Source organism: Aplysia californica, unplaced genomic scaffold (assembly GCF_000002075.1).
Source record: "Aplysia californica isolate F4 #8 unplaced genomic scaffold, AplCal3.0 scaffold00241, whole genome shotgun sequence".
NCBI lineage: Eukaryota > Metazoa > Mollusca > Gastropoda > Aplysiida > Aplysiidae > Aplysia > Aplysia californica.
In genome coordinates, this window is record NW_004797511.1 from 99,387 (window position 1) to 121,173 (window position 21,787).

At 38.6% G+C, this 21,787-nt stretch overlaps 1 protein-coding gene across 4 annotated transcripts in view; it reads right to left on the reverse strand.

Annotated features, from left to right (window-relative positions):
- Positions 1 to 20,225, reverse strand: part of LOC101847428 (phospholipase ABHD3) — a 22,690-nt gene extending 2,465 nt beyond the window's left edge. The window contains exons 1-10 of one of the 4 annotated variants that reach the window (XM_035970241.1): positions 19,949 to 20,225; positions 18,417 to 18,520; positions 13,805 to 13,993; positions 13,019 to 13,182; positions 11,650 to 11,768; positions 10,399 to 10,459; positions 9,174 to 9,219; positions 7,963 to 8,075; positions 6,528 to 6,701; positions 589 to 643 (exon numbers count right to left, since the gene is read on the reverse strand). In XM_035970241.1, coding sequence (XP_035826134.1) covers positions 589 to 643; positions 6,528 to 6,701; positions 7,963 to 8,075; positions 9,174 to 9,219; positions 10,399 to 10,459; positions 11,650 to 11,768; positions 13,019 to 13,182; positions 13,805 to 13,915 — 843 coding nt within the window. In that variant the 5' untranslated portion in view covers positions 13,916 to 13,993; positions 18,417 to 18,520; positions 19,949 to 20,225. Of the gene's footprint in view, positions 1 to 588; positions 644 to 6,242; positions 6,417 to 6,527; positions 6,702 to 7,962; positions 8,076 to 9,173; positions 9,220 to 10,398; positions 10,460 to 11,649; positions 11,769 to 13,018; positions 13,183 to 13,804; positions 13,994 to 18,416; positions 18,521 to 19,948 lie in introns of all 4 variants that reach the window. The other 3 variants (XM_013083557.2, XM_013083554.2, XM_035970242.1) reach the window with 3 other exon arrangements.
- Between the last annotated feature and the right edge of the window lie 1,562 nt (positions 20,226 to 21,787).

The window sequence follows — 21,787 nt, forward strand, 5'->3', positions numbered from 1 at the left end:
GGGGGGGAGATAGATATATATTTATAGAAAAAGAGGTAAAGAGAGAGGAGAGAAAGAGAAAGATAGAGAGAGAATGCATGAGTGAGAGAGAATGACAGAGAGAGAAAGAGAGAGATTGTAAGATAGAGAGAGAAAGAGAGAGACTGTAAGATAGAGAGCGAGAGAGAGAGAGTGACAAAGACAGAGGGAGAAAGCATGGGAGAGAAAGAAAGACATAGAGAGAATGAGAAAGAGAAAGTGAGAGAGAAAAAAGAGAGAGAGAGAGAAAGAAAGAGAGAGAGAAAGAAAGAGAGAGAGTGCGTGTATGCCTGTGGGTGTTTTTAGTTTTAGTTTTAGTGAGTGTTTTACGGCACTTGCAACACAATAAAGTCATATAAGGGCCGAAGATTTGAGGTGTTACAAGAGAGTAACATACATAAAAAAGAAGGAGGAGAGATCAGGACGATAGATGTTTGATAGGAAAGAAGAAGCAAACCACACCGGAGCACCCGCCAACCACCCACCCTGTGGGTGTGTGCGTGTGCATGTGATGGCAAAAAGTCCAACTATGAACCAGACTTCACTGACGAAAGCACCAGTGATACTTACTCGTAAAACATGCGCTGTATCAATGCCCAAGTGGTTTTCAAATAAAGCAAGATTTCTGCAGAGAGAGAAAAACATGAGGTTCAAATTTTCATTTTAAAAAGTAAAATTTAAATTCTTTTCCAGTAAAAAAACCAACAAAATAAAACAGCTGTGATTTTTTTATTATGAAAATAAAGGAAGGTTCAAAATTTTAAACAAAAAGTTTTTTTTTTTTCATCTAGAAACATTTTTTTCTAGAAAAAAAGTATGGTTTAAATTTCTATTTTTTCCAGAAAAAAGAAAGAAAACTAGCAACTAGCAGCGACATACTATGTCACTGATAGAACAGAAGAAGAAGGGTTGCAATTACCAGAAAAGTAAGCCACCATTCCCAGTTTGAACTGCTTGCTTATTGCACAACAATAGATACTACGGTGAGAGTCACAGTTATGTCTTTAGTTTTAGTAAGAGTTTTACGTCACTTGCTACACATTAAAGTCATATAAGCACCGAAGAGTAGAGGTGTTACAAGAGAGTAACAAACATAAAAAAAGAAGGAGGAGAGATAAAGACGATAGATGTTTGATAAGAAAGAAGGAGCAAACCACACCAGAGCACCCGCCAACCACCCACTCACATTTATGTCTTACAGAGACAGGAAGCAACAGGATGTGATCTGCACGGTGTGCAAAGGCAGGGGATGGGGAGGGGGTGTTTGTTATTCTTTACTTTTACTTAATCTGGGACTACATGGATTAATCTTCCAGACTCGTTCGGTAAGTGTTTTACGGCACTTGCAACAAAATGAGATTATATAAGTGCCGAAGATTAGAGGTGTTACTAGAGAGAAACATACAACACAAAAAAAAAAAAATGAGAAGAGATAAGGACAATAGAAATTTGATAGGAAAGAAGGAGCAAATCACACCAGCTGGCCACTCTCACTTCTAGACTTAAAAAGTGTAAAACTATACCTTTACAGTGATGGTGCCTGGTGTAAGGTACCCAAAAGACACACATTTTTATAAAAATAAATTCTAGTAATGGAAAATAATTCTTAAAGAACAGAGGGGAATGAAAATGAGTAGACACAGAAACAGTTGGGGGCAGGGGGGGAGGGGAGGGATTTTTAAGTCTGTCTTCAGTACTGAAAGCTTTTCTGTTGCAAGACAGTCTCCTATTGACTCCATAAATGATAAATACATTATATTGCTTGTCTGTTTGTTCGTTTGTTTTTTGTTTGTGTGAATAAAGAGAAGCACATCCACAACATAATGCTGGGAAAAAGTGAGACAGACAGATAGAAGCAACAGAGGGAAAATAAAGAAGTAGAATCTACCAGTGGCACCCTTCAGCCACCCACCCACTACTACATGATGCATAAAAAACATTAAGCATTTTTTATAAGTCCATCACATTAGGTCTTCTTTTTTTATTTTAATTCCAATGGAAATTGCAAGAGAAATCAGGACACATAGAGCAATGCTGTTTGTTCTCCAAATCATGATTTTATAAAAGGTTTATGGCACTAAGCATACAAAAGATGAGCATATTTTTTTCTTAATAATTATTATCATAACTATTTACCGATGTAACAAATGGAAATTATGTATATACATATACACACACTGCAATGAAAATGCAAATATGAAAACAGAACAAAAATACACTAGCATTGACATTATTTAAATATTTAATACCACATACATTGTATACTTTTATTTTAATTAAAACTCATGCAGAAAAAGATCAGTTCTTCTATCATGCAACACTTTTCGTGCTGAAATTTTATAAACCAGGGGTCTCAAACTCAAATAACAGGGCTGCCCTCCGACCTGCATGACATGTTTTAGTTATAAACAAATAAAAATGTCTGGCTTTAAACTTTGTATTTCCATGGTGAGGGACTGTCTTTTTCCCTGGAGAGTCAAGGACAGAGGTTGTTGTTGTAGGTTTAAAGATGGATGTAATGTGTAAACAGAAGCGCCATGAAATCAAAGAGGCCTCAGAGGCTCATCTATCAATCAATCAATCATTCCAGTTATCCAGACAAGAAAAACAAAGGGGCTGTGGGTGGGGTCGGGGAAGAGACGGGGTAGTTATTAGCTGTCTCCTTGACTCTTGCAAAAAACAAAAGAAAACTGACAGGACGCGTCACAGGCCTTTGATCTAGATTGTGCATCACTACACACAATACTGTACACACAAGATGATTGTTTCAAACAATGATCCTGTTTTTAAAAATTCTCTCACTAGTCTAGACAAAGCACAGGTAATTTTTAACCCTTTGAGCCCTTACCAACGGTACACCGGTGGCGCTTAAAACTGCCCGTATGCCTAGCCACCGCTACAGCAGTGAGCGAGACCCGATCCCCAACCCAGCTCGCCTGTGACAAAACGCATACGGAAAACAGCATTTACTACTTAAGACGTTATTGATTACTTTTTTAATTTAAGTTTTAGTAAAGTTTTTAGGGCGCTCGCAACTGCATAAGGTCATATGAGTGCCAAGGAGTGGATGTCAACAGAGAAGTCCATACAGGGAATCAGGCTTACTCTGCTCACCTCTCTAGCCTCAACAGCACAAAGTCTGCTTCGACTATCAAGGCACCCTGGAAATAGCAGTTCACAAGAGTGTGACAAACATACAAAAGAAGTCGAGGAAAACTGACGATAGTAAGGATTAGGAAAGAAAAAGCAGCAGTTCCCCGTTGCAGTTCAGGCACAGTTATGAGCATCACATTGATGAATCAGCCCATTTAAAATTCTACTTTGCAAAAAGAACATGTTAATGTCCCCCCTTTGGGAAGGGCCTAAAGACACTTCAGTCAGTGGCACTCCAGGGGGGGTTCATTGATTATTTTGAAGATCTTCCTAAATTAGATGCTGGTAATGACAAGGACTACCCTGAGTGGGAAATGGAATGTGATTCTGATGAACGTTTGAGTCATAGTAATATATCGCTGAGGAGCTCAGGCAGAGGGGCACGGTAGCCTCAAGAGGTCAGGGCTCAAAGGGTTAACACCTAGTAAAACTAATGCTTACTTTTCTCCTGGCTTTGGCATTACAAAAGCTTTTCTAAGGGCAAAATGCCACTGAGCAACAATAGTACAATGCCTTCTGTGCCTATATGGTGTTAGCTATACATGATGTAGTGAGTTAACGCAGGCTATCAGGATCTGATCATTTTCATTATACTGCGGGAGGGTGGAGATGGGTTGTGGTAGCCAAACCGCAAATACATTCTTAGAAATCAGAATCAAGGATGTTACAATCGTATTTTCGTAAAATTGAACAAAAATCATAATGATTCCGCCCAATTGACAATGACGGTTAGCCCTGAAGTTACTTGGGGGCAGCAGCAGTAGATTCTTAGTGAGCAGCATGAGATATTCCACATAAAAAAGTGTTTTAATATTGTCCTGTGGGCCGAAAGTTAGAGACCCCTGTTACGAAGTCTATGTGAAACACAGCAAACACACAGGTAACACTAACAGCGAACTCCGTGGAGAATAAAACAAATTAATAGCTTGACAGTAGAAGGAGGGGGGAGAGAGGGAAGGGCCATGAGCAAAATCTCCCACTTGACCTGAAGAATAAACAATATCTGAACATACCGCTGCTAAATTAGGAACAGTAATACTGATAATGCCCAAAAAATTATCTAATTATACACAGCCTTTTTTTAGATCTTGAAATTCTTTTTCTGCTAAATTAGAAACAGTAATACTGATAATGCCAAAAAAAATTATCTAATTATACACAGCCTTTTTTAAAATCTTGAAATTTTTTTTTAAAGGAAAACCTTTCATAACAATTCATCTAAGACATATAAGTCTGTTATCAATACATACAACTTACAAAAAACAACAACCCAAAAAGGATGATATCAGCTATGGCAATCCTTCATATCTATAAATTCTTCATCTATTCCTGTGGTATATTTATCATCAGGTCAGATGTACTTCTATCCCCTGGATATTTAAACTTTTAAACTGTGTTTTATCTTCTCCCCTATGAGATTACAAATAGAATGCTTTCTGCTTTTACAGAGATAACCGAGCATTTCATTTTCTTTGTATATATTTTTAAAAATTCCCTTTGCTCTCTGTCAGAAAAAACAGTATCAGAGGTGTGACGCGGCGGTCCTTTTCTGAATCAGTAATTAAAACAGTGTAATCAGCATGTATCTGTTGTTATTTCTATTCTCTCTATTCACTTTGAAACCTGAACTTTTCCATGTATATTTATTTCTAAGGATTGCTACACTGCATATATATATATGAGGCATCATGGTCAAATCAGGAGCTCATCAAAATAAAGAAATCGAAAAAAACAGGCATTTTCAGCCGGTTAAGCAATTTTTTCGAATTTTTGTTTTTTGGCTCATCACCTTTTATGTCCTTTTAAAAACACATTTATGTGTGGATTTAACAGAAACATGTTGATCAAAGGCACCAAAACCATGCAAATTCGCAGTTTCCAAAGACACTCAAACTTTGGAAGCCACCAAACTTTAGCAGTCGTTTTCTCGCTAATTTTAGTACAGACAAAATTAGAGCATCACTCCAGTCACCTTATGGTTAATATTTTAAATGTCGGATTATGGGAATTCAAAATAAAAAAGACGTGTACATCAAAAAGGTTGGAAAAGAGGAAAGGGGGGCAGTGGCTAGGGCGCTGGGAGAGTACGAGGTGAAGAAAAGACGAAAACAGTGATTAGATAAAACTTTTGTATTCGGGTCTTTTTACTCATATTGTCAGGAAAAAAAACCCACCTTAACTCTTTATCTTCAGCGAGCCGCTTGCTTGCGGTCAGAACCCCTGTGCCGGTGAGCCAGAGACAGCAGCTCGGGCCCTTTTCCTTTACGACAACTTCTACATCAAATTTCTTATCAGCAAATGCCAAATACAGGTCTCGTTTATCGGGAGATCATTCATTAGATGAAGAACTATCAAAATAGGTTGACTCGTCTTGATTTAATTACCCATTTTGTGTGGTTTTTAGTCATTTTTAGATTTAGTACCAAAAAAGGGTCCCGGCGTAGTGGGTTTACTTCCCACGGAGATAAAGAGTTAATTCACTTCTAGATGAAGTAACTGCCGAACCATAAAAAGCCAAAATGGTTCCACATACGTCAAGAGATAGAAATCCCGTGAAATTTCTAGCAAGCAAAGAACAAGACCAGAAACTCCATACATACACAACTATTAGGGAAGAAGCGGGGAGGATAAAGAAAATTCACCACATCTTTAAATATTCAAACACTTTCCTTGTTCAGAACATAATGCTGCCCTATTAAGCTGTCATTTATCATTGCATTAGGAAAACTTTTATTGCTTTTTGGGGGGGGGGGGGGGGGGAGGGGGGAACAGTGTTTCCCTACAAATTTTATTAGCAATTTAGTAGTGTTAACACTGAAATCACAGCTGGATTGGAAAAGATTGCTTAGCACACAGACAAAAAAGTCCATCCTTTCTTCATGCGATTGAGATCAGGAAAAAGAACACTCCTTTCTTTTCAAGACAATAAAAAAGGACCATTGAAGTGAACCAAAGAGGACAAAAATAGGGACGTCACTGGGTTAAAAAATGGTGGATGTCATGCCAACTCTCAAAGCGGTGGGGAAAAAAGGACAGTAACACCACATCTTCCATCACCAGAATCCACTCACTTCTTCACTAAATAGCACAGGGCCTTTGCCAGCGTCTTGTTGAATAAATAGTAATTGATGGCCTTATCCAATGAAGCGACAGCGTCAAAAATATTCCAGCCAACAGAAATGCACAAAGCAGCCTCAATACGAGCGGCATCCCCCATCGCAGCACAGTAATTGAACAGGATCATGCTGCGAAATGGGGACACAACAGGCCAGAGATAATAAAGCCCAAACAAAACAAAACAAAACAAAATAAAAACCCTTCAGGGCACGGCCGGCAATACAGCAGCCATCACTTACTTTGCAAACAGCCTGCGGAGATTTCTAGCTAGGTGCCGGTTGAAGATCCAGTAATTGAGGGGCCTGTGCATACTGACTGATGATTCCAGTAAATTATACGGTGCGGAAATGATCATAGCAGCGTCAAGCCTAGCTCGAGAGCCCCAGTAGGCCATATAGTTGAACATGATACCACTTCAGGGATTCCATAAAGGAAAAAAAAAATACCCATTAAAAAAATCATCAAACTTACTATAGAATGCCCTTTAATCAAATAAAAGCTGCAGTCTGAATATGCAACAAAAAAATTTCAAATTAGAAAGCAAATAAAGACAAATGAAGTGTCTTGGGCTAGACCTTGAAAAGAAGGAATTAAAGAAATCATACAATAATTATTATCATCATCATCAAGAACATTAAATCATTGTCATTATCTAATCATTATTACAATAGCTATTTAGACGTTTCAAAAAGAAAACATTGTGTAGGATGAAATGATTATGGCAGTGTCAAGTGAAATTCAAAAACAGCAGCGGATTCAATATAAGAAAATCATCACAGATAAGGAATTATCAAATAGACTACAAAATGCCCTTTATACTCAAACAAATGCCAAAGGCTAATTGCACTATATTTTTTTAATTTGACGAGTACTAAACACGAATAAAGTGCCATCAACTAAACTTTGAAGGAAAGGAAAAATTGAAATTGTAATATAACTATCACAGTTATCACCATTATTATTATTGTTATCATTATTGATAAGTTATTATCATTATTAATAAAGATCATTACAATTGTTATTGTACATTTCAAGAGTAGAAAGAAAATAGGAATAGCATTAACTTCAAAAATGAATTGTGTTATCCAACATCCAAAAGAAAGATCAAAGGATCTTGTGAAAGGCAAATGCCAAGTTCTGTAAGTTGTCAGCTAGGAAGCATTCCCATCCCATAACTAAAACAATCCTTTAAACTTGAACATAGATGGTAAAGTAAAGAACAACTACATCAAAGAGACGGGCTACCTTGACAGACACAATACAAAACCGTACTAAAAACCAGCAGATAGCTAGATAGCTTTGCTTGTAATTTATGAATGAGAAAGTAGCCACACCCAGCTTTACTTCGCATTTTTAGCATTTCATATGGACCCTTTGAAGAAATTTTACTCAAAAAGTGATCGTTCAAATTGTGATGCTACCTCAATTCCTCTGATTCATTGTGACAACTCCCAGCACTGAGTGCCATACTGCAGTAATCAAAGTCACGAATTCATTAAATTCGATGTTTTGTCTGTTTGTTCGTTTGAGTAAAGAGAAATACATTAATAGTCATTTAGTGCTGGGAAAGAGTAAGACAGAAAGACAGAAACAGCATAGGGAAAAACGAGAAGCAGGCCCTACCAGTGAGCCCTCCAACCGCCCACAAAAGTTAGATGAAACCACAATAATTACCCTCCTAAAGAAACGCCGACTCCCATAAGAGGCGCCTCAGGATATTTGTCCTTGATGTGATTGATCACAAACTCTGTGTCTTCGGTGTTAGCAGCACAGTAGGTGCGGGGAGTCTGAGGGAAAAGAGAGAGAAGCAAGCCAATTTATTCATAGCATGAAGCAGAAACTGTTAACAATCTTATTGTTGCTCTTAATTTTATTGCTGTTCTCTTTATTTCCTCTTCTTCTTCTTCTCCTTTTCCTTCTTCTTCTTCTTTTTCATGCACCAGATCTGAAACACACATCAGCAATCATTGTTTATTTCTCATTTCTGTGCGGACATACTCAAAAAAAAACAACCCCTACAACATCACAAAATGTTTGTGTAAATAGTAACAGAAAATTTCATAACCGCTTCACCGCTGTGTAAACATATTTCTTACGGACCAAAAAGCCACCGCCCACTGCAGTGTCAATGTATGTCATACAGCGGCTCAAACCCGCGTATTGCTTCGTTAATATAATTTCAGCATCTACTAAGTTTTGAATAAAGAGAGTGATATCCCCTGAAAGCTTATCGTTTTAACTACGAGATCATATCTATATATGTAGACTAATGGACAGAAGAAACGGGTCCTACAACACAAAAAGAAAGTAACGTGTGTTGCTTTTCTTACACACAATGTGCGAGACCCGACGCGTCAACTCAGAACACTTGTCTCAGTTCTTTACGCTTGTCTACATCGTTATAGCTTGTTTTACCCGAGTCTTGGCTATGACGAAAACCATTTCTTCATTTGTCTTTATATGGATATGTAGTTTGATGAGAATCATAGTTTTTTTACTGATATAACAAAGCAAAGAGTGTTGTCTTCCTCACACACCTCATGCGAGACAGAGCCAACGCGTTGAATCGGAGCGTTTGTTCAGTCTTCGTTTTTTCAAGTTGTTTACATCGTTATGGCTTGTTCTATGAAGGTCTTGTCAGTGGATGAATTCATCTCATCATTTATCTTTCTTTCGTTGTAAGTTTTACCGATTTGTCTCCTATAATAGGCCTCAGTAAAAATTATCGATTTAACATTGTGACCTGTGACGCATTGCGCACGATAGAATTTTCCTCAACATTTGGGGTGCATATATGGTTAGCAGAAAAGGGGTTAACAATGACTAAAATGGTATGTTCTTTCTTTCTTTCTTCTCTCATTCAGAACAAACAACCAGCATATTACCCTCAAGGTGCTAGCTCCAGTTCCTCTGTTATTGAACACCACACTTCTGCAGACCGAAAAAGAAAAAAAGACAGAAAAACTTTCAGCAACTGAGACATTCTGAAAGTAATTTTTTTAAAACAACATTTATGTGAATGAGTGTGTGGGTGTGCTGTAAAAGCAAATTTCAATCCCCATTCTTAAAATAGGTTTAAAGTGTCTTTCGCACAAGATATTTCGGTTATCACAATGTGGCCACACGGAGAATGGAGACCGTGGATGTGTGCAGTAAGTCAAATAAGTTCGGAATGGGGGAAGCTCAAGTTTTACTTTTACCACTGAAGCCTCCAACATCTACACAGTAACTCTCTGTGCTGACCAGAATATTCCATTTTATCATGACAGAGTCCACACAGAGAGGTACATCAATGCAGCCTGTGAGGAACATTGCGCCATCATTCCAGCCATACAATTGACTGTGACAGGGTCATTCAACAAAAAAAGCAGGGGAAGAAAAAAAGTGAAGCACACATGACCAAATCTGACCTGTAGCGACTGGTGCATAAGGTGGCAATGGATACACAGAAGGTATTAATCAAATTCAAATTATCACATTTGACTTGAGACAGATTATTTTTCTCTCATATTTCAATTGATATATATATATGTTTCAGTCCTATCTTTCTATAACCCAGCTTGGCAGTCATATTTCAAACCCCATATGCCAGAAAAAAAAAGCCACTCAGGGACAAAGAGCTGATGTCAAAAGACAAACAAGCTACTCAAATATCCTTCATTCAACCTGACAGGCAAAATAAAACACAGTTCCTCATTTTTACAGTAACAACTACAAAAATGAACTTCGTGATAAGCTCAATTTTTTTCATGCGACTGAAATGCAGCAGGCACATTCATCAAAGTTCTACTTGCTGATTCACCACATTTTCATCTTTCTTTGTATAAAGTCAAATTTTAAATATACATTGTTCCTCTTTGTTTGTTTGTTTGTTTGAGTAAAGAAGAATCACATCAACACAACAATGGTCATCAGTGCTGGAAAAAGTAAGACAGACAGACAGAAACAACAGAGGGAAAGTGAAGAAGAAAGACTCATCAGTGGCGCCCCCCAACCACCCACATATTGTTTCTCACATAAAAATACCTTTACAAAAACAAAGAAAACCATGTGCACAGAAAACGCTGACTCAGTTACTTGTTTTTCTTATTATGCAAACAGAAGACCTACCTGTACCCCATTTCACTGGCATCATGAACCATGTGCAGGATATAATTCTCTCCACTGCTTCCTGGACACAGCCAAAGAAAAAGAAAAACAAAATTTCAAAACCTGTACCAAAAAAAAAGACTTACAACAGAGATCACACCTCTAAACAGTCGAAGGAGTGTGCTCATTTATGTTTAGAAAGAAACTGTAAAAGTTTTGATCAAAGAATTAAGACAGACATCAATTTAAGAAGTGTGATCATTTATGTCTATGAGGAAACTATGTTCAGATCAAACCCTCAGAAGCATCTGTAGTGTAATGGTAGGGCTCTTCGAGGAGGCATGAGGTTCGATTCCCGGTGAGGAGAGTTGTTTTTGGTCAAACACCTCCATCTATCTGCTGGGATGTTGTATCCGTCTCAACCGGGCTAGCCCTGAAAGTAGCCTACTTCCTTAATGATTCAAACTTAAATTGTGTTGATGGGGGTGAAAAACATGTCCAGTTTTAGTTTGATAGTGACTGCTTGACGTGGCTGATGCTATGAGAAAGTCAGAAATTATTTCTGTCAAAGAAAACATTGTGAGAGTATCAAGCATGCCATAAAATGGCTGTATTCTCTGCGCCAAAGTTGCATTTCATCATTTTTGCTCAGTAGACTCACAATATATTAAGACACAATGAAATATGGTTTCCAAGCAATCTATTCAGACCAAAGTAAAATTCAACTTGATTTCTTATTTTTACATGATACATATCTGTTAAAGTTGATATCTTATGAGTTAAACCAAAGGCATTCAGTGGTCACCCACCTGAAATACAATTAATTTATACGCCCCCCAGCATCATATGGGTTAAAACAAAAGAGCTAAGGCCCACTATCCAGTAATTGAACTAATCTATAAGGCCCCCTGCATCATAAGGGTTAAAATAAAGGAACTTGGTTTTAGTTTAGTTTTAGTTAGAGTTTTAGGCCACTTGCAGCACATAAAGATCATACAAATGCTGCAACCACGCCAGAGCAACAGCCAACCATTCAATGTGGAGAGATAATGAGAGATAAAAGACGATAGATTTTTTATAGGGAAGAAGGAGGAAACCACACTAGTGCACTCGCCAACCACCCACAAAGAGTTGAGAGCCCCCCCCCCCCAACCCCAACCAGTAAGAGTAATACAACTAATCTACGAGGCCCTAACATTGTAAAGGTTACATAAAAAGCGCTGAGCCAGCACAAAGACTTAAGCCAGCACAAAGAGTTACGCTCGCACTGACCTGTGAGTCCTGGCATGAGCAGCACCGTGGGTCGCCTGTCCTTGGGGAACTTGCTGTTGTCATCATTCTCCACCCAGTCCAATACGATTTCTCCAGAGTCAGGCGTAATTAGCTTCTCTCTGGGGCGGGGGGCAAAAAAAAGTAAAAATAAAATACAGCCACCTTCATTTCGAACGTGGTGCCTGTAACCTAGATCTACTGGTTAGGTCATCTAGCTTGTAACTGCAAGTCTTGTGTGTTAAGGGGTATGAGCCGTAGCTCGGTCCAACATATTGTCCTTAGGAAAAGAATTTTACACTAACTTTTTATTTGACTCAGTCCTTTCGGAAACGAACATTAAACCCCAAAGGCCCTATAGCTCTTGAATAACCTAAAAGTGTTAAAACTCTCTTCCTTTTTTTATGTTTGTTACTCTCTGGTAACATCTCTAATCTTCAGCACTTATATGGCCTGACTATGTTGTAAGAGCCGTAAAACTTTTACTAAAACTAGTGTTGATAGGGGTGTAAACCTATACCATCTCGTCATTTTCACCATTTCGAACTGGTAGACCAAAGATGCAACAAGATCATCAAGGGTCACCACAAGGAGTTCCAGTGAGGTTTACAGTTTTCATGTCTTTAATGAACAGGAAACAGCAGTGAACAATTCAAACAATTCAGCCATTTTTCAACGTGGGCTCATTGAATTTTATTTCAATTTGGGGAGGGGTGGGAAGAAATCTTTAAGAATAAGAGTGTTTTTTATTTTCCTCAAAAGGGATGCTTCATAATTGTCTTCCATGTCAGTCACAACTAAATTTTCTAGTTTTTTATATTTTTTAAAAACAAAACCAAATATTGCATCCATACTGTAACTTTATTATCATAAAGAGCCAGATATGAAACAGTCGTCTGCTATCATGGTTTTCAATTCATCATTCCTTTGCTCAGATGCTCTCAAAAAAACCTACATAATCCTGTGATCCTTCCCTGTCACCCATCTGTTTAGGTTTTCCAAGAAAGTTGCTTAGGTCCTCCTCTGCCTTGTTTGCCTTCAATTTTTCCAGTGAAAGCAATTTGTTCTGGGCCTTTATGTCAATTCAAGAGCCCAAGAAACTTCAATAAGCTACCTCAGAATTAAAAAGATCTATCTGACATGTTAGGCCGTTTTGAGTTACTAAGACCATGAGATCAGAAATCATATGCTCTATCTACTCTATCAAAATCGTAAGATAATTATGAGTCGTTAACAAGATATTAAAAGAATTGTATTAGAAAAAGCTTGAAATACTGTGAAACTCAAAATCTTTTACATCAAATTTCTCAAAACTTGGTACAGAGCAGATAGAACTTTGTAATTCTGAGGTAGCCATTTGTGTGTGACTTACCCAACATAGTTCACCTTGGGCTTTGACTGAATGACAGCTCGCAGCACCGTCAGGACCCGAGACTCAAAGCACCACCAGGTGGGCCAGTAGTTCTCTTGTACCACCGGACAATGACTGGTGATAAACTTCCTCAGCTTCTCATCACCACAGGCCAGATAGGGTTTCTGGTGGGAATGTCGATAAGATAAGATAAATTATTGGGATAAATTGAGATAGACATAATTGATTTTGTCCTTTTGTTAACAAGGTTGGAATCAGTACAGGCGCTATGCATCCATAGCTGTAACTCCTTCTCTTTAGGACTCACAAGGTTGATACACACTATAAACCTAAGTGAACACAAGCAATAGTGATGCACAAACTTGTAAAATTGGTGGATGTTGTTTACATATGAAAAAAACTGCACAATTAACACTATCCACCCACGCAGTGCGCAGAGGGCGAAACACTGATCCCCACGGACCAGGATACAGATGCGGTACACGCTATATCAAACCGTTGCCGATTGGCATCCCGTGGGGAAAAGGTATGGCTTCTTACCGTCACCAATCTGCGTCCCATGGGGGCAAAGTGTTCAACAGCATATGATCTATACGGAGTGCCACAGAGGATTGTAATGTGTTTACATATAAATTCAATATTTTGATCACAAGGAAAAGTAATGCACAAACTTATAAAAATTGATGGATGTTGCTTATATGTTACCAACAGTATCAATAGATTAAAAGTGCCATAGAAGACTAAATGTTTATGTATCGAGGATTCTGAATTTTTGCCACTACTCACCCTGACAACATAGAACATGTAGTATGTCGCGTACAGGCCAGCAAAACAGATTGTCATAGTCAACTGAGGGGAATCCAACACCCTTTCAACCACTTGTCTCAGATGATCCATGATGAAAACTTCTTTCAGGTCCTTACTACACGACTGTTTTCATTCAACAAAGTCTCCTCTTCAAGCTTCCTCTTAAACCTGCATCGAGACAAGTTTTAAGAGTATTACATCAGTTTCGGTAAGAGTTTTACGGCACTTGCAACATTATTAGGTCATAAAAGTGCCGAAGATTAGAGGTATTATTAACAAACACAAAAAGGGAGGAGAAGTAAAGACGATAGATGTGTTTGATAGAAAAGAAGAAGCAAACCACACCAAAGCATCCACCCCTACTTCAAGTATTCTGGAATTGGTTTTTGTTACAAAAGAAACCAAGCTGAAACAAAATATTGAGCACATTGAGAACCCAGATGAAACAGATAAAAATAAATAGGGAAAAAATCCCAGTTTAGAGAATTAACCTTAGCAGATGTTTTAAACTAGTACAATCACTAAAATGCCAGTGTGGAGTAGCAGACCAAACTGTGGAACATATCCTTCAGCCCTGCAAGACACAAAGGGCCCTGAGACAGGAAATGTGGCCAACCCCATTAACACTACAAGAGAAACTTTAAGAGCAGACAGATGAACTGAGCAGAATGGCTAGGAATATAATAAATACTGGACTTCCAGTGTGATACTATCAAGAAAAAGAAGAAAAGTAACAACGGGAAAGGAAAAGTGGAGCATCAAATCTATTAAAAATACAACAATTTTGCTCACATACCACAAAGACATTTGCATGGTTTAGTTTCAGTAAAAGTTTTACAACCCTTGCAATACAAGTATAGGTCAAGAGTGCCCCAAATTAGGTGTTACTAGAGAGTAATATGTACTAAAAAAAAGGAGAAGAAATAAAGACGATAGATGTTTGACAGGAAAGAAGGACCCAACCACACCAGCCCACACATATTTGTGAATGATGTATACACATGAATAATGATCGTTTATTTGTTTATTTGCATAAAGAGAGGTACAGAGACCCATTAAATCATTTGTTGCTGGGAAAGTGTAAAACAAAGAGACAGATCAATAGAAACAACAAAAGAAAAGAGAACAAGGACTACCAAATGTGCCCTCTAATCCCACACAACTAATTTGTAAGCAAATAAAAGAGCAGACAAGATAAATAAATAATAAGGCAAAAGTGCTGTAAAACAGAATCAAAATTGTTTATGCAAAAGACAGGAAGGGACTAGACATAAAACAGTCTTTGAACAAGGTGTTAATGTAAAATAAATATGTTTACCTGTTAACAATTACTACAAAGAATAGAGGGATCATTTGAGATTTCTCTCTCAGATTTAACATAAAATTAAAACATGGGAAACAAATCTTAACTTGTTAAGACATAAACATAACTGTTGAAATAACATACGTACAATTGAGTTACAGAATATACAGCCTACTACATGAACAATGGGACCACAGAATTGACTCCATTGACTCTTCAGTTCAAATAATCAGACACAAATCATGCAAAAAGAAAACTTAGACCCAGACATTGATATGCAATGTCAAGTTAAAAATTTCAAAGTTCATCCATGGACGATACCCTTTATCAGAAACACAACAGCTGGTCCATGTGAGATTTGAGCTTTGTCAAATGAAGTGACCCACTTAATAATGGAAAGACAAAGTTCAGCTCTTGAAAACATGTGAAAGTAGGACGATAATCAGTGTGTCGGTGACATACAAGCAATGAATTATAACATGAAAAGGGTCCATTGCTTGATATAATATAAATGTTATCACATGACCTGGTTATGATATCACACCTATCACAAGTGAACAGACCAGTGTCCATGGCGTAGCAGTTTCATATTTCATCACAGCAAGCAGAAAATATGATCTCCGGATCAGGTGTTTTTTAAAAATCAAGTATCACCATCGCTTGTTTTATGTTTGTTTTAGTAGAGTTTTATGGCACTCGCAACTGCATAAGGTCATATGAGCGGCAGAAGATTAGAGGTGTTACCAGAGAGTAACAAACATTTAAAAAAGAAAGAGGGGAGAAAAGGATGATAGAAGTTTGATCGGAAAGAAGAAGCAAACCACACCAGAGCACTCACCAACCACCCACACTCCATCTCTTTGGCTGGGACATGATATTGTCACACATATTATGGGACATATCCTGTCAGCCCAGGTTCACCCCAACAGGCAGGGTCAAAAAGCTGCCCACTTCAACCTAAATTATCTAAAATTGTGTTGATGGAGGCATAAACTATCTGCAATTACAATTTCTTTATAAAAAAATAAGTACAACATCTGCAAGATTCGACTTTTCAAAGTTCAAAGTCTATAAAAACCTTTTAAAAGTATAAAAAATACAGCAAAAGAAGTGTGATTACACTAGTAAATCTACTCTTTAGAGAGTAGATGAGTAGCTTACTTTAAATGATTTCGATAATTTCACATATATATAAATATATATGTATACAGGGATGCCACTCAACTTTTTAAAAAATAGCTGAAAATCCACATGTCACGGTCTCGCTAACATATGAATATCAATTTGAAACCCAAAAGGTGCACATATACAGTAGTTTCCGCCTAAGATCCCGGTGCTCGGGAGCAAGGAAATGCGGGATCTTAGGCGAACCGGGATCTTAACCGCTAACCCAGGGAAGAATATATGGTGACCCATGCTACGGCTTACAATCGGTAAAATGGTCTCCCTCCACTCTAAAATGAATGACGTGACTGCTTGTTGGGTTTATGACGTATGGCGAGCAAAGAGTAGTTAACTTTGATGACCTATCACAGTGCATAGTGGGATGAGGCGTGCCATTTTCACTTATTATCATATCATGAGTCTCAAGATCTACGCTTATAAATCCAGTTGCCCCTCCCCCTTACCCGTCGAAAATGTATAGCTTTCCATCTCTGACCAAGTTCCCCCCCCCCCACCCCACCCCCAACCGCCTTTGTCGTTACACACAATTACGTTGTAAACACACCAATTAAAATTGAGTCTGTCTCACAAATTCGGGAGCAGAGACAACTTCTGTAATGGTAAGGGAAGAGTTCACAATTCGATGTGATCCCGCCTGGAGCGAACGTGTAGGCCCTACCCACCCAGCGAGTGATGTAAGTTTAGGGGGAGAGCTCAGGTGTGAGTGCGATATTTAGGGAAAACAAACGTGTCGGTCAGTTCACACCCCGGTGTGATCCCGTCAGGGGCAAACATTGTATCGCTTCATCGAGTTTTACAACATGTATGTGATCACATTCACGATAGTGGCTGATCTTTGACGCGACGGACAGTTTATTGATCTCAACTTTTCACTCTTGGTTGATCGGCTGTCCCCCCCGGGTTTTTGTTCCGGAAATTATAATCTGAAATGCGGGATCTTAGCCGAATGTAGACCTTCAGAGTGTATCAGGGCGGGATCTTAGGGGTGACTTTTGTATAGTAAAAATTCTGTTTTCTTAAAACAGCGGGATCTTAAGCGAACCGGGATCATAAGCGGTTGGATCTTAGGCGGAGACTTCTGTATATAGATTCTATCTCGATCTCAAAATGTAATAGCGGATCAGGATCAAAATACCGGAAATACAGGAAAAAAAGCGGAAAAGTGGCATCCCTATATATTAGAAGTTCGCCAAGAATTAAATTTTACATGATGAAATTGATTATGCTGCAGATTTCATGAAAATCAGACAAGCATACAAAAAAGTGGTGTTCCTGAAAAACCAAAAGCGTCTCGACTATTAGCATCTTATTGTGCTACCAATCAAAAACATGGAAAATAAGAGTCACCAAGTAAATTCAGTGCCTGTGAAATGAGATGCCTTAGAAAATCTGAACATCACAAGAAGAGACACAGTGAGAAACAAGACTGTCAGAGAACAAGTCGGCCCACCTCCGTGCTTGCAACACATAACAACGAATGAAATGGTTTGGGGAACTGTTAAGACTATCCACCAGACAGTATGAAGCAAGAGCATACAAACCAGAGATCAAACTGAAACAGAGGAAGAGGTAAGCCCAGGAAAAGATGTTCCATAGAGAGGGTCAGAAGAAGTCAAGAACAACATAACCATAGAGGCTATACAAAAAAACAAGAGGAAGAGGTTTGCTTTGACTTTCCCCTCAACACCTCAAGGTACGGAGGTTGGAAAGTAAATGTAAAGCAAGTATCAGTAAAATGCATTGAAAGACAGAACAAACATTTTTCAGTGCACAGTTTCTAAATGCTGCCCCGTTCCTTGTTCCCTGTTATTCCTATCAGTCTTTGAATGATCTGACGCTTGATCTCCAATTTGGAGATGAAATATATGTTTTATAAAAAAACGTTTGGAACTCAAGCGCGTACTTTCTTTTGAGGAGTTTAAGATTTTATCATATAATATAGGGCCTATATTGTACCTTCAGAAAATGCAGCAGCTATTGACAACATAAAATATTATGTGAGCTACAGTCGAAATTGTCTTGACCGCCATGCACCCGTCATCATTATAAGGGGAAAAGTGGCTGCAAAGACAGGTGGCTGTCTTTCACTTGAGTCAAACTTACATTACTCCTGTGCCAATATGATGTAAAAATACACAAAGGAAGAAATGGGAACTGGCCTTGACAGGTGACTTTCACTATACAGGTGGTCATCAGAGCAGGTTTAACTGAAAGTTAGTAGGCAACACGGGGTCAGAAAATCTTCTTTTTCCACTCAAAGCACTTGACAATGTCATCAACCATCTTACAAAAAATGCAATTTAAATTCCTGACAACAAAAACAGCTCAAACCGTGCACACCGTCCGATCTCTAGTATATTCAGTAGCACTACTAAACTTTTAACTTTAACACAGAATATCATTCATATTGTAAGGATGTAGGCTATATCATACGTTTCACAAAAATTATTAATTTAATTACCAATGCGCAACTGCTAGGCCTACTACTATCAATTAAATAGACAAGGAAATTACCCCATCCACAACAACTTTAATTTTCAACTCCAAAGAGGGCAAAAACAAATTATTTTTTATTAAATAAGCCCATCCCTCAAATTTTTCACAAAGTAATTAACCGTATCTGTACGCCCTGGGGTAATTTTGTACCCCCAGGGTTGTATTCTTCACATTTCAGAAGGCCTAGATCTAGATCTACTTCTAGTACGAATAAGATCTCTTTGAAACTTTCAGTATTTTCCAAAAAATCATTTTGACAGACTGCTATCAAAGCGTACGGATCGGATTAACGAGTAAATTTCCTCTGTGGAAAGTGGTGGCACGTCGAGTTCCCCATGTCCTATGGATACGATAGTAAAACACGACGTACGGATAGGGTTTAAGAAATAAGAATTCCTGGAAGTAGGCTAATTTATAGAGAATTAAGACCTGTGGGTATTTGACATGAACTTATATTATGAAGAAATGAAGGCATTTTCTGCCCTTCAAGGAAAATCTTCTTGGACAACTAAGCAAGCTGCACTTTCAAATTAACTTGCTTTTCAATTTGTTTTTTTAAATGAATGGTGAAGTTAAAGACTCAGGCCTACTTTCTGAAGAATAAAAATTGGAAGTTATATGGGTAGCACCTGGCCTGGTCGTTCTTGACCTACAAACAATAATTAGATCTATTATTATATTATTATTAGAAGTCTACAAGAAGACAAGTTAGAGTGAGGGCCTACACAGGATGTTACTCTGCTTTGCAGGGCATAAAATAACTGATTCCCTAAATCTGAAGCTCTGGAATGGTTACATAAATATTCCTGTGTAAGCTCTGCCTCTACCGTTATTACTGGGTTACTTTTATGAATAATGGGTGTGGTCAGAATTCAGAGGCAGAGGAGTCAGTGACATCACAATTGCTAAAATCTAATCTGCAGTTAAGATTTTTTTTAAAGGTTCAGAGGTCTGATGAGTGAATTTTGTATTTTCTATTACGATATTAGCAGTATTTGTAAAGCAGTAAGATGTAACAGAGACACAGGTAGGCCTGGATCTAGATCTATATAATAGTGTATATTAATTAATATTAATAACCAAACCCCACAATCTCATGCCATAGCAAAAAAAAAGGACGTTCAAAAAGTGGAACTCACCTTTTCGTTCATAAAAGTCAAGAACTGTCACACGTCTCAGTAAAGCTTCTGCTAGTTTTAGCTTTTAAGGCTACGATTGTTATTTTCACTTGAAATAGTTTCCTAGGTGTTTTTCTGAGCTGAATCGTCAACAAAAATGTAAATGTCCCAGAATTCTACGTTTCACTTCAACCATGCTAGGTTAATAGATGAGGTCGATCACTGAAGTCACCGCCTTGTCTGTCGTCTCCAGGACGGTAGGACCTCGGCTTGGCCGCGGCAGAAAATGGAAACCGAATCAATTATTCGAATAACCCTATAATAGGTCTTCGATTTTGTCAAAGCGAGTCTTTCTTTGTTCGTTTGTTGTCTGAAACTGGGTCGTAGTGGATACCTCTTGTAGGCCCTTCCTTTAGGCCTTATGTTTCTGGCATGTGATTCACTTTGAGGATGGAAGAGAAACGTTCCCTTGGTGTTGGACTGAAGGAGTGGGATGAATAAAGGGGGGGGGGGGGGGGAATCTAGGCCATGCATGACGCAATATAGACTTTGGCCTAACTACTTTTGATCTTTTGTTGCTGTGACCTTTGACATCACAGCACCCCCCCCCCCCACACACACACCCCTCCCCTCCTAAAAAAATGTCCAGGCCCTAACAGTTTCCCCTTTTCAACCAGGATTGTGTTTATAGAGTTATGAACTTTTCCTAAATCGCAGCGCATCAGTCGGATCCACAAAATTTAATGTGCTTTTTAGTTTAAGGCCTGATGCTCATAATCATTATCATCATTGTCTTTCTCATCCTGGATCAGGGTATAAGCCACGAACAAACATTTTCCACCTTTCCTTATCTCTTGGGATGACCTCTTGATGTTGTTCCATATGTCTTCCCACTTTTCTGAACATCAGTCTCTGTCACTCTTCTCCAGGTTCTACGTGGTCTTCCCCTTGATCTTTTACCCTGTGGGTTCCAATACTTTCCTTGTTCTACAGCTGCTTGACTTCCTGAGAGTATGCCCAAACCATCGCCACCGCCCCCTTCCCATCTCATCGATCTCTGCCTGGGCTCTGTTTTACTTGTTCTACTTAACACTTTCTCGTCGTTGGTGACCCTGCCATGTCTGTCGCCATCTGGTCGTCATGGTAACTGTAATATTGTTCGGTTTGTGGGTGCAAACAGATATAGAGAGAGTGAAGAAACGCACGTCTGAAAAAGCTCTTTGGTTTTATTATAGTCTTCTAGTACATTGTAACCGAAAAGTGACTACTGAGTAGAAGAAAGGTACTGTCTAAATCCCGATACGTACCTAACAGTTATAACAGAAGAGTTGTGTGATGTACATTATTCCACATTTCCCCCCGAAGTTATTGTCCCAGTACTTAATCGTCTATTTTAATAGATCTCTATAAGTTTCACTTGTTTACAACACTTAATTAAAGAGTTCTTGAGACTTAGATTAGAATTTAAAGCACAGAGCTAAATATAGGTCACACAGTCACTGGGTCACAGGTCTAGTCTCGTTGGTACTCTGATTTTTCTGTGGTGAAGCAGGGAGGCTGTCAATAGCCTGTTGTGCGAAGTCTGCCACTTCGTCAACGAAGAGTGCTTCAGCATCTGAGGGCAGATTTGTCGGAGCACGAGAAAGTGCGTCCGCAGTGATCTGATGCTTTCCCGAAACATGCAGCACCTTTGGTGAAAAGCGCATCAGCCTCAGACGAAATCGTTGGATCCTTGGTGGCATTTTGTGGAGTTCCTTGGTAGAGAGGAGAGGGACCAAGGGTTTGTGATCAGTCTCCAGCGTATACTGCTTTCCAAGGATGTATTCACTGAAGCGTTCTGATGCCCATGTTGCTGCTAGG